At 41.9% G+C, this 13,957-nt stretch overlaps 1 protein-coding gene across 2 annotated transcripts in view; it reads left to right on the top strand.

The window, feature by feature from the left end:
• Positions 1–1,466: 1,466 nt before the first annotated feature.
• Positions 1,467–13,957, top strand: part of LOC133507852 (MAP7 domain-containing protein 1-like) — a 37,119-nt gene continuing 24,628 nt past the window's right edge. The window contains exon 1 of one of the 2 annotated variants that reach the window (XM_061833781.1): positions 1,467–1,815. In XM_061833781.1, the coding sequence (XP_061689765.1) occupies positions 1,758–1,815 (58 nt within the window). In that variant the 5' untranslated portion in view covers positions 1,467–1,757. The remainder of the gene's footprint in view (positions 1,816–13,957) is intronic. The other variant, XM_061834585.1, reaches the window with a different exon arrangement.

Genomic DNA, 13,957 nt, shown 5'->3' with positions numbered 1-13,957 from the left:
CATGCACGCATGTGCACATGCCCTCATCCATAATTGATCTACATTTTAAATCCAATAGCCAAAGAGTTATAATGGTCATGACTCTGGATGGTCTATTTTTAAAAGCAGGCACGCATCGGACATGACTTACCATCCGTTCTGTTTTGTTGAGAAACAAAAACATACATTTAAATTTACACAGTATATATTTTCTTTTCTTTGAAGAAATGGTGGTTAGCTCCGCTGCCTCACAGTTCTGAGGTTCAGAGTTTGAATCTGGACCATCCTGTGTGGCGTTTATATGCACCGCCTGTGGTTCCGTGGCTTTTTCTGCTTTTACCGTGGGATCATAACTCATTCCAAAAAACATGCATGTTCGATTCAGTTTATACTAAATTGTCCAGAGGTTTGGCGACCAGTCCAGGGTGTACCCTGCCTCTTGTCCAAAGTCAGCTGGCGTAAACCGACGTCACCTGCCACCCCATGAGCATAAAAAGTACAAAAAATGATTTTATTCGAATTGTATCTCCTGGTAGACTTTTGTTTCAATGTAGTCATTTGCCACCGAGACTGCTTTGTGACTTGTGAATATATCATCCTGCTGTTAACTCTTCAACCACATTTTCTCCTTGTAACAAAGACCTCATTATGCATTGGTAATACATTCATATTAATAGTTAATAAGATTGCCATCATAAATCATATGAACGACAAAGCGGATAATGCCTTGTGGCTTTATGTTCATCTGAAAAAAGGCCTCACATTGGGACCCAATTAGTTTCCATTTTATCAGCGCTGTTTGTGTTCTGTCATTGAATGCAAATTAGATTCCATCTACTTTTGATTATATAGCATAATCGTAATTATTGTGGGATACACAATTGTCCTGTTCTAAATGGTTATCCAGGGCGTGTAGTTGTAATTCCACCACTGAGCTTTCAAGTCACCTTGTTTTCAGCTGCTCGGAATCATCTGATGGGTCAAACCATTCCCCGAGCAAAGAGAATAAAACCGTTCTTCTTTGAAGTTACAACCCAAATGAAACACACATATGCCCCCCCCAAATATATATATTTCCATTAATACTTAGAGATACTCCTCTGAAAATTTTCGAAATGTATAGATGATAACTTCGCAAGTAGCCCGAGCACATGGTAAATTCCAGTTTTCCGGCATGCGGTTTCTCAACGAGCACGAGTCGTCAAGTTAGTCACTGGAGGGCAAAGAAAATGACAGGAGGTTACAGTTTATCTTCAAAATAAAATTATTTCACCACTCGATTAAATGAAAGTAGACCGATCAAATATAGCATAATACGTATTTTTACATGAATATCAATCATATGTTTTTATATCGGTATTAGTTGTGTCAATAGCATTTATTATAAATCGCTATTTGTAAAAATACGCAGCGAGTACAACTTTGTAGCCTGCAGACCGTAACCGGAAGTTCGTTGTTTTTATTTGCACTTTACCATTTTGCGGTTGGCAAAACTGTGGCGTTTTATTCCCACTGTGGATTTTCCACAGAAGACACGGTACATCCGCTCAATGCCACTTAGTAATATATTAGCTAAACACCGGCTTCACTTTTATAATCTAATAAAAACATCGAACTTTCCTCCTCCTTTTTAACTACTTCACTGAACCACTGCGTTGGATTTTTAGAAAGGGCGTGTTTGGCTGAATCAGGACCGAGAGTTGTAGCTCTCGTACTTGGGGACTTGTGAGGAATGACAGCACCTGGAAAGTCACTGCAATCCGCCTGAAGGGAGAACAATGGATTATAAGGAGTTTGGACATGATTTCGAGCAGAAGCTGACACTGACAGATAATTGTGAGTACTGGAACCGACACTTGATCAAAATAGGTCATGGTGGGGAGTAAAATAAAAAGTGGGAGTTGTGGTTGTGCGATTATGAAACAGGTCGTTTTTTCATGTTAAATCAAGTGTATAATATATGTTTAAGGATAGTTGTCTTTTCCCATTTTATCAACACTTGGACAGCCCTATTTGCCCTACTGGCAAATATTGGCGTGCCCGTGTCGTTCCCCAACACCTCTAGCAGGCAGCTCCTCACCAGTAGGGCAGTGGAAATACTGCACTGGTCTTCATTAGGGATGCTGACTGCAGACGGATAGCTCCATCTCTGCAAAACAGGAAACATCCCACTCACCCGCGAAGAGTCTGGAGAGAATTTTCTACCCAAACCCAATCGTTTTATTTCACTGGTAAAACTGGGTCGTGAAGAGTGAGGCAAACATCTCACCTCCATCTCCCTTTGACGTGGACGTCTTGCTTGACGACACCCCCCTGACATCCCTCCCCCTGTTTCAAGCAAACATGCGTTATCTTGATCACTGTTGCCATGTTGTATGTTTGCACTTTTTTTGGAGTCAATGCACCGACTGGTCCTCAGAGGAACATCAGTCAGGGAGACAGAGGCTTCCTTTGGGTCTTTTAAAAGGCCTCTGTGTGTCCAGTACCTCATTTGAAAGTATTTTAGTTGATTAATTATGGGTGTGGTTGCTTTGGAATACCCCCACTCAATTATATTCCAGTGTGCTTTGCCTGACAGGATCATGGCGAGTGGGGGCTGGTGGCTATCCCAGTTGACTTTGGACAAGAGGAGGGGGTTAACAGCACTGATTTCCCGTCAGTCACAGGACAGATAAATTCTGTACCCCCTTCCCTCTAGTTGTGTCTTCTGTCACGATTTAACTCACCGCGAAAGCCTTTCCATTGCCAAAAATAGTAGTAGCACACAGAGTTTTAAATGCTACAGTGCACTTATTTTTTTAACAGATTTTTATGATAGAGTATAGAAGAATGTGTGTGGTTCTAGCACTGGATGTTGATGCTGATAAACAATTGAGATTATGTGCATTGTAATATTGTTGTCTGCAGTCTGCACTTTTCTACAATGTTCCATTGTCGTCCTGCCCTTAGACTTTGCTCGAATAAAATTGGCCATGTTTCCATGAAATGTCAATGCAGGAGACCCTCATTCTCTTTTGTTGTTGCTTCTCAGTAAATTACCTTTAGGAGTCTTTCCAGATTCCCAGTGTATGATTTTGAAGTGGAGAATCGACCACCCTATTGTGACAACAAAACAAGAGGTGAAGTGAAGTGTAAAAAGAGCCCTCAATTAACCTAACGTTAATAATTTGTTAACTTCATCCATAAAGACTCCAGTTGACACCGATTTCGATCCAGAGCTTGAATCTTGCATCCAATTTCTCATCCACTGTAATCCTAAAAAGTATTTTACGTGCTACAATACATATACAAACATACAAATGGCGTGAATGTGATCATTTGGTCAGCGGTTCTGCTGACCGAGAGCTCCAGCATGTGACGTTACGAGGAATGTGATGCATCGAAAAAGGCAGGGGCGCTAGATAAACAGAAACATTCTTTGTCAGTGTCTCCTTTCTCTAAGTCTTAGTCCTGTAAAAATAGCAAAGGGAAGACAAAAGAAGCGGATCCTAGCTGGCGTTCGTTTTCTTTTTACAGTTTGGTGTTACATGCAGAGGTTTGAAAGGGTATCATAATGCTCAAGTTATCAAAGCGGAGACCGTCACGATCCCTGATAGTCACAACAATTGTTACGACATACTGTTGTTTCTTTTAAAAGAAATTCAGAGTTACAGCTGTTTGGAGGCAATCCTAATTTTTCCTACTCGGACAGTATTATTTAAATCTTGGAACTTTGGACTGTTTTTCAGAGGGTTATCAGTTTGCTTCTCAAACCCTTCCAATTGGGAAAAATAGGAGCATTGTGATGGGTGGAGAGAGGAAACCTTTGGACTTATGATGTGATTTTTCCTCATCTCCTGCTGTATTGCCCCGTAGTTACAATCTCAGTCTTCAGTAAAATGCGTCACTGTGAAACTAATCACGAGACGTGGACTCACTCCCTTTTGTGAAGCTTGATCCCGAGCTACAGTATGCTGACGTAATTTTCTTGGCCCAGTGTCAAGATCACGGCCGGTTTGGAAATACAGGCAGGAGACTTTGCAAAAACAGCTGAACGTTAGCCACCTGTATTATTATATTTGCACAATCAGGATTGTATCATCAGCATGCAGAATTCTGCGGATTCCAACAATCTGATAAACCCGACCCCAGCTTTCTGACCTGATGGAATGCACAGTTTTTGCGACGTGGGTGTGGATGGCGGCATGTATATGAATGGAAGAGCGAAATACTTTTGGGGAGTGGAATGGATGAGCTGCAATGACTAGAGAAACTGGAAACTGCAGAGCTGGTGTTTGGGGGTAAATTGTTGAAAAGGAGGAGATGGGATAGCTTCTCTGTGCACGCTCCACGTCAGCGACAGCGAAGCCAAGAGCAGATGTTATAAATCTTAGTCGTGACGCCAGCACAGGCAAAGGAGAGGATTGCCTCCATTCGGCTGCAGAGTATAAGGAGGGAGAATGAAAGAGGTTCCTTAGGGTTTATGCAAAGATTACTCGTGTTTCCCCTCCTCTGGTTTAAAAAAAAAAAAAAAAAAAAAACGAATTGCCATTGATGTTATTAATCCTGTTTGGGGGGATTATTTCCTGTGTGTGGCAGAGTTTAGGCCCAAATAGAGCCGTCTCATCACATCGGAGAGATTAGCTATTGTGGCAGTGGTTGCATACTTTTTAGTCCTATTTACTGAGTGATTATTTGTTGTATAATGTTGTATATAATGATGATCACTGTATTCTCTCGAGGTACAAGTGAAAAGCACTTTACTGGCTTTGTGACAGACTGGTACTTGCTAAATTGAGCACGAGACCTAAAAAAAAATTAAACCCTGTAATAAATCCTCCTCCCTGAGAGTCATCCTGACGTCTCTATTCAATCTTGCTGGAAGAGGTCTTGTTTTTTTTTAAACACAGAAGTTTTTGTACATTGGACAGATGAGTAGAAATGTATTTAATCTGATTCCAGTTTTGCAAACACACAATGGAATGTTATCATTTGATGTTCTTTCAAAAGATGCGTTTTTGAAGTTCACCTTGGCCCAGAAGTACTGTAATGGCTTTTAGTCCCATGGAGGTTCACCTGTACTTTGTCAGCCAGTATCTGTGGCTATCTCACTGTTCTGTGCAGTAAATACGCTGGGCATTTGTGTTGATGCACTGTTTTAACCTCAGGGGAATCGCAAACAGACGCACCAGCACTCTCCTGCTTCGGCCTCGAGGATATGCGTACATTATGTGTGCATGGAGCACTACCAGCCTTGGTTGTCCACTTCTTAACCACTCATGCGTACCCAGCAGGTCATCAATTCTGTCAGTAGATCCACAGATTCTATTATTAGAATACAGATGTCAGGCTCTGAATATGAACCTAGCACGGATAACAAAAAAAACATAGACGTGCACTAGTGGTCAGTTTCTGTAAACATGTTGCACTTCACCTTCATTGTCTTGCTGTTTCACATGCCTCTTTACTTCCTTTCTGGCTATTTTGAGTGCACTGAACCAGTCAAAATGCAGCATCTACTGCAGCACCAGCAAAATTGATTATCTCTGCAGTCTCCTGATGCTGCTGTACCTCCTCCAAAAACCTCAGTACTTGCAGCGCCTCACATTTACATTTCATTGACCACCTATTTGTACTCAAGCAAGTCAAATTGGCCATTGGTATTGACAACTTTGGAGTCTCTTTATCGGCCCATTTTTGTCTTATTGCTGTGTTAGAAATGTAATTGTGCTGCTAGTCACATTGTGTGCTGTGATATACTTTCTACAACATTTGGAAGTGTGTCTATGACATGCTGTGGCCAGGCTGGAATAAGTGAGACAGAGATTAGTTCATCACCTCACCTTTGACAACACACTTGCCGGTCCAACATTAGTCAGCCACACAGGGCCATGCCCTACTTTAGCAGTCCTCAACAAGAATGTTGGGAGGGAGCAGGTCAACTCTGGCAACAGTGCTGACTCTTGTGTTGACTTGACTTACGTTTCTGACACAAACATGACGTGCAGCTATTCATCATCATCACTGTTTTTCTATGTTTGTATTCTGCATTTGCTACAAATGAGATTTGTGCTTGAATTGACCCTACGGAGTAAAAAAAGGATTTGTGCTTTGGACTACGATATTAGGGACTGCCCTTTTTCATTGTTGTTAATTTATTGTCTTGAGTTATCATAACGTATTTAATCGTACTTTATATATAGTATGTAGTCATCAGATTATTTAAATCAACTTCAAATTGGTAATGAGGGAAAATGTAAGTTGGGAGCACAGGCTGTATGCAGTCAAGGATTGAATTGTCACAATTTGAAAGGAAAGGAATCTTATTTTACAGTTTAGTGGAAATTTGTTTTAACAGAGCCCAATGTTTTGAAGGATATCGGAAGTAACAGACCGGCTCCGGGAGACTGTGCGAGCGAAGGACTAATATAAATGCGCCAGGCAAAATGCATACTAATTAACCATGTCCTGGGCACTGGCTTGCTCTACTTGCATAGTACGTCATAGCAGTGTATCATGTTCTGTCATATCTACCCCAATTTTACTGATGAACCACAGATTTCTCGGGTAATTATTATGGGATTAGTTTGTGTATGGGCTCCAGCACTCCTGGGATCCTTGTGAGGATAAGCAGCTTGGAAAATGAATGGATGGATGGATGTATTCAAAGTTTTATGAAGGCTTGTAGTTATCGGTGCGACATCAATGGCTGTCTTGTTTTTTTCCATGTATTGAATTAAAATCTTAAACACCTGTCTTTATTTTCCAAATCTTCTTTCTCACCATAGCGACAATGTGAACATGAATTCATCATGAGATCATCGCTGGGCAAATGACACTCCTGCACTTCTGGCTGGATCCAGAACTATTCTCTATTCTCTGCCTTAATAAGTTTTGGTCAGGTTAAAAAAAGCTTCTCGTTGATCCATTTGGACCACCTCTGGCCTTGTATCTACCTCCAGCTAGAGAAGAGTGAACCAGGAAAATGTGAATAATGAATGATTCATCTCGATCAATGCTGTGCCTGTGTTACAGCTTTGTGACTGGGTAACCCTCTTCTTTTTTTAAAAGCATCTGGAGACTCCTCCTCTCAATAGAGTCACATCCTGCCTTTCTCTTCCTCTCTCAGAGTCTGTTTTGACTCTTATAAGCGCTGTCATATGGATGTGTTATGATTACCAGGGAGCAGTTTTTCATCCATTCATCTATTTTCTGTACTAGGGTTGGGTTAAGGTTAGGGTTATCCTATACTATCCCAGCTAGTTTTGATCGAGAGGTGGTGTACACCCTGAACTGGTCGCCAGCCAGTTACTGGCCACATAGAAAAAAACTATTCACACTCACATCCACAACTGCAGGCAGTTTAGAATCCTCAATTAACCTAACTTGCATGTTTTTGAAATGTGGGAGGAAACCAGAGTAACCGGAGAAATCCTACGTAGGTACAGGAAGTACATGGAAAGTCCACACTTGGTGAGGGCAGATTTGAACCCCGGTCTACTGTGAACACATACATCGCAATGACGACGCTCAAACAAAATAAAGTGCAGCCCTAGTACAGAATATTCATCCATCCATCTATTTTCTTAGCCACTTATCCTCACAAGGGTCACGGGGAGTGCTGGAGCCTATCCCAGCCGTAAACCATCAGGAGGCGGGGTACATCCTGAACTGGTTGCCATCCAATCGCAGGGCACATGGAGACAAACAGCCGCACTCACAATCACACCGAGGGGCAATTTAGAGTGTCCAATTAATGTTGCATGTTTTTTGGGATGTGGGAGGAAACCAGAGTGCCCGGAGGAAACCCACGCAGGCACGGAGAGAACATGTAAACTCCACACAGGCGGGGCCGGGATCGAACCCGGGACCTCAGAACTGTGAGGCCAATGCTTTCCAGCTGACCCACCGTCCTGCCTAGTACAGAATATTACATTTATATTATATAAAATCAGCATGTCTCTTGTTATGACATAAGATAATTTTAAGATCTGATTTGAACACCTTGTGTTCTAGTAGTTATCCTTTAAATGGAATATGGTTCCAGTTTGCTATGGAATAAGACTCCTATTATATTGGTAGAACGAGTGAAAAATGTGACAAAACATTTGCTCACTGATTAAAGATTTGACAACAGCTGCCACGCACTTGTAGCATTTGAGGTCTTAAAAAATAAATTGATATTGCTTTGAACTTAAATATGCCCTGCAAGTTAGTTATCATTTATGTTTTAGTGATTACTGGTAGAGAGTTAACATGGACCAATTACCCGCTGATCCGACTGGCCTCAAGCTAATTGACCCCTCCATGGATATTGCGCAATCCGCATCACTGACCAATCAGAGGCCAGAGATCTGCATAAACCAAAACCCGTTTTTGCTCCCGCCATTTTCTCAGACAACATTGCATGGTCCAGTATCGGCTTTGTTAGCGTTTTATCGCGTATTTGGGTTATTTAACAAAAAATATGGTTAAGAGGTGTAGTCATGGACTTTGTAATAGTGACGACAGGTATCCTGAAAGGCTAGTTGGTGGAGTTCGATTCGTAGCCTTTCCAAAACCGAAGACCCAGTACGAAAAATGCCTTCGATGGATCAAACTTCCGCATCATCAACTAAATCCATCTAATATCAACCGGAACAGATATGTTTGCACGAAGGTATGCCCTATACTTGATTTTCAATACATGTCTCGTATAAATGAATTCGAAGTTCTTCGCTAGCATAACACTGCTGCGTGTGATCGATTGACACACTTATTCTTTGTTGAGCGATATTTAGCGATGATCGGACTGCACAAACGTGTCGCTTTCTTTAAATACACGTCTCGTATAAATGAATGAGACGTTCTTCGCTAGCATAACATTGCTACGTGTGAATGATTGAATGAAATCAGAAGCATGGCGTCTCTCTCAGTTAAGAATGTATTGTATTTAGAATCTATAATATATCGTTGATTTGAATGAAATCAGAAGCATGGAGTCTGTCTCAGTTCAGAATGTATTGTATTGTATTTGCCATTTTTACTGTTTGTCTTACGTCAGCGCACGTGGCGTGCCGTCACTTCAGGAGGCGTGGTTAAGTGCCCTGTACGGAGGGGTCAATTGTTTGACATTTTTAAAATCAGCCTCAATTAATCCTATTAAACGTTCCTTTGAACGACATTTGCCGTGTTGGGTAGCAACCAAACGTGGCAAGAACATGTTTGAAGTGTTAGTTGGTTTAATAACAATCACAATCTACTGTTATAATTTTTTTTGTCTGCATGCTGCAGCAGCATATCAGCAGCCTGTGGTACACATGCTGTGCTATGACAGTAAAGTAGTATTTCTTCATCCGTGACAGTGATAAGTATCTGTTCACATTTTGTTGACTGTTGTCATACCCTAATGTCCATTACAAACTTCGCTGCTGTTCTGCTCAACTCTCACACTGCAACCAGACGGTCAAAGGGTTCAAAGGTTCGTGTGGCGTTTGTGGCTCTGGCCTCCAAATGTAGCGTTTGTGACATTTTGTTTTGTTGGTTTGTTTTCCACAATGCGAGCCTGATCTCAAACTCATTGACCCTCCGTTTTGTTGTGTTGTTATTTGTCACGAGCCACGGCTCAGGAAAAATGTACTAATTGATGTGAAAAGGAATAGCCAGGGAACGTCACACGCTCAGCTGGCCTGTGTCCTCATTGTTGTGCTGTAACGACTCAGGAATGTTCTTCCTCTTCTTCCCCCCCCCCCTGGGCGTGGACACTTGCTGCCTGTGAGCATTTCCGTGTTTTGAATCCTCACAGGAAGTGCTATCACCACGATTCAGACACATCCTTTAGATTTGAATCCACATTTCGGCTTGTCGTATCTCTTGATGATTTTCCTGAAAATATATTTTACACTAGAGATAATTAATGCCTGATCGTTTACTAGGTGGGACTGCCAAACCGTCCAGAAGACATATCCCATGTATATGTGTGGATGTAGCGTTGTGGATGCCTGAGATTCCTGAAATGGCCTGACCTAGATCTAACAACACACTCCGCTCATTACAAAGACACGCTCATGCCCAAAATGCCCAACTACACGGACGACACTGACGACACTAGTTAACACGGCACAAAGGGGGCTTCAGCACACCACCTGTTAATTAAATGGACCATTCCGTTTATGAATGAAAACCGGTTGGATGCAGGAGTCTTTTAAAAGGACACACACGAGAAACAAATCCTATGACATTAATCTTCTTTTCCTTTCGGCTTGTCCCGATTAGGGGTTGCCACAGCATGTCATCTTTTTCCATCTAAGCCTATCTCGTGCGTCTTCCTCTCTAACACCCTCTTTCCTCATGTCCTCCCTCACAACATCCATCAACCTTTTCTCTGGTCTTCCTCTCGCTCTTTTGCGTGGCAGCTCCATCCTCAGCACCCTTCTACCAATCTATTCACTCTCTCGCCTCTAGACATTTCCAAACCATGAAAGCCTGCTCTCTTGAACCTTGTCAACAAAACAGCCAACTTTGGCTGTCCCTCTTTATGAGCTCATTCGTGATCCTATCCAACCTGCTCGCTCCGAGCGAGAACCTCAGCATCTTCATTTCTGCCACCTCCAGTTCTGCTTCCTGTTGTTTCTTCTCAAATCCGTACATCATGGTCGGCCTCACCACTGTTTTATAAGCTTTGCCCTTCATCCGAGTGGAGACTCTTCTGTCACATAGAACACCAGAAACCTTCCGCCAACTGTTCCACCGTGCTTGGACCTGTTTCTTCACCTCCTTACCGTGATCTCCATTGCTCTGTATTGTTGACCCCAAGTATTTGAAGCCGTCCACCCTTGCTATCTCTTCTCCCTGGAGCTTCACTTTTCCTCTTCCGCCCCCCACATTCATGCACATAAATTCTGTTTTACTTTGATATTAATATGGCTTTATTTTCTGGCATTTAGTTTCCTGATTATTTATTTTTCATGGCACTGTAAGAAGACCCTAAAAAATAATGACAGTATCTTGAATGGAAGACATCTAAAATGTAAAATGCTGTTTATCGAAATATTGGCAGGAAATTTTGCCATTCACTTAGTATGAATATATATCATCGCCATCCATCAATAATGCTTTTCTCTGTAGGATCACAGGGGAGCTGGAGCCTAGCCACTCAATCTTGGGGTATAATAAACAAAAATTCACACTCACATTCATAACGCTGCAGAATTTATAGTCTTCAATGAAGCTAACATTTGTGGAATATGGGAGCAAACTGGACCATCAGGAGAAAACCTATCCAACCAGACAGTCACTGAATGGGAACTGAACACAAATCAGTTGAGCAAACCTTAAAACCAGATTTAGAATCAATAAAATAATATTTTTACTCTATTGAGGAACCAATGAAAGCTGACCTGGAATCTGCTTTCTGTCACGAGGCTTTGGGCTTGGGATTTTACTTACTCGCTACTGCTCTGGTTAAAGTTCTTTGAGTTTACAAGGAATTTTAAATCCTATTGCTCTTTTTTTTTTTTTTTTTTTACAAAACTCCAGAAAATTGATTCATCTTCCGTCCGGCTTATCCTCAATACATGACAGATAACCCGTTTGTCTTGCAGAGTATTTTAAAAGAATTCCGGGAAAGAATGAGTGTTCTTCCTGTAACATGAGGCGTCTGGATGAGCTCTGAGTCTCGTTATCTGTGGGTGGCTTCAGTTAAATGTGGATACCGGCCCTTATTTCCATGGTCTGTTTTAGTCCGTTACTCGCATTTGCATTTGTTCCTCCAGGCTAGGCTCAAGCAAAACCTGTTGTGGATGTGTCTTGCCACACATGCTGAGTGGCTCAGTAAGATCTCCTCGGTGGAATTGTGCCCATACTCAGCTAGCTGCACCGCCGACTCCCAAGGTGCCTCAGCAGACGCCCTGCCCCTTTTATGGCCGACATTCTCAGTATGGTGCCCGTCGCTATTTATAAACCCCAAGTCTGTCACAGTGACACAGAAACCTGAGATAGCTGTGAGGAGGGGAGGGAGTGGGCCATGGGTGCGCTGAATTTGTGACTCGGTCACGAGGGCTTGACCACACGTGATCCCATCCGCTTCTTGGCCTTATGGTCCTCTTTTGTTACTTTACGACTGTTGTGTTGCCTGGTGAAGATATAATATATATATATTTTTTTTTACATTGAGGAAATGATAGCTGTGAACTGTCTCTCAACTTATAGTGCTGCTAATAGTTCACAGCAATGCACTAAAGGCACTAAAATTAATCTGTTTCTGTAATATAATCCAGTAGTTAGTATGGAATTTGTAAGGCTACATTTTTTTCTTGTCTTTAGAATCATACAATTAGAAAGATGGAAGTACGCACTCTAAAGGAGAGGAATGAAGGTTAGCCAAAATAAAACAGAATATATGTGTGTGAATGAGAGGGGTGGAGGAGGAAGAGTGAAGCTCCAGGGAGAAGAGATGGTGGACGACTTCAAATACTTGGGGTCAACAATACAGAGCAATGGAGATTGTGGTAAGGAAATGAAGAAACGGGTCCAAGCAGGGTGGAACAGTTGGCGGAAGGTGTCTGGTGTTCTATGTGACAGAAGAAACTCCGCTAGGATGAAGAGAAAAGTTTATAAAACATTGGTGAGGCCGGCCATGATGTTCTGATTAGAGACAGTGGCACTGAAGAAACAACAGGAAGCAGAACTGGAGGTGGCAGAAATGAAGATGCTGAGGTTCTTGCTTGGAGTGAGAAGGTTGGATAAGATTAGAAATGAGCTCATCAGAGGGACAGCCAAAGTGGGATGTTTTGGAGTAAAGGTTCGATAGAGCAGACTTCGATGGTTTGGACATGCTCAGAGGCGAGAGAGTGAGTGTATTGCTAGAAGGGTGCTGAATGAGATGAATACTTGTGATGGAGTGTGGTCATAGCAGCAATTCTAGTTGTAGGCGAAGTAAACAATTTCTTCTCACATTACGCCCTCTGGTGCAATTCGGCTAACGTGGACAATGACAAGCCAAAAACGGAGTGTTTTGAAAGCGGGACAATTTGTTATTTACCCTCTAACGTGGCTATGGTTCCTGTAGTGGTTATCGAAAACAAAACCACACCCGTGCTTGTCCGACTGTTGTCGCCTCACGCTATCATGTGATGGATGGTCTTATTGCACCACAGTCAGCCTTTCTTCGATTCCTTTGTGCGCATCTTATCACGGGGACGCCTGCTGTACTTCATGGCGACGTAATTTGTGATTTCTTTGTTTCCAGTCAGAGTTAGAAAATTACACATTATACCTTGGGAAAGGGTCAAGCTGTTCTTAAAAATCAGGCAATCCAGGATGATTTTATTAAACAGTGCTAAACTAAAATCTGTTTCTACTGAAAACGCCGGGGACAAACCACAGAATATCCATCCCTCCATTTTCTATCTCCACTTGTCCTCGATCTGGTCGTGGTTGAGCTGGACCCGATCCTGTCTGATTTTGGGCAAGAGATGGGTAAACCCTAGACTGGTAGCCGGCCAATCTCAGAAACCACCAATAAATGTGTGTAAATATAGTGATGGTTGAGAAATGTTCTTCACATGATTATATAGTTGGATATTACAGACTTCAAAATACCATTATCCTCATCATTATAATGATTAAGAGCATGTATTAAATCCCACTTAGAAGTTTTCCTAATGATCTTTCCAAGAACAAATGTAAAAAAAATTGTGCAAATATGGTGTGTTGGTAAATAAGGGCCATTGTGATTGCTTGACTAGAATTCCCGAACCTTTATTCACAATAATCTCTCAATACTCCACTTGTTTGAATAGTTGAGAGGTTTATAAATTACCTTATTTGGACTGTCTGTGTCCCTTCTTGACCGAAGACGGGTTAAGTGTTTAAGCCAACAAAAGCAGTCACCCACAGTGAGCAAATAATCTCCTCAAGTTAGGAAGAGTACGGCAATCCTCTTTTTGCCAAACGTTAATCCTTTTTCTCGACAAGAGTTTTAGCCATCTTCTGTGAACAGCTTTTTTCCCCTCTCTAT

The sequence above is a fragment of the Syngnathoides biaculeatus genome, chromosome 1, assembly GCF_019802595.1.
Source record: "Syngnathoides biaculeatus isolate LvHL_M chromosome 1, ASM1980259v1, whole genome shotgun sequence".
In the NCBI taxonomy this organism is placed as follows: Eukaryota; Metazoa; Chordata; class Actinopteri; order Syngnathiformes; family Syngnathidae; genus Syngnathoides; species Syngnathoides biaculeatus.
Note: the sequence above shows the minus strand (reverse complement) of the source record. Positions and strands in the feature narration are given on the sequence as shown.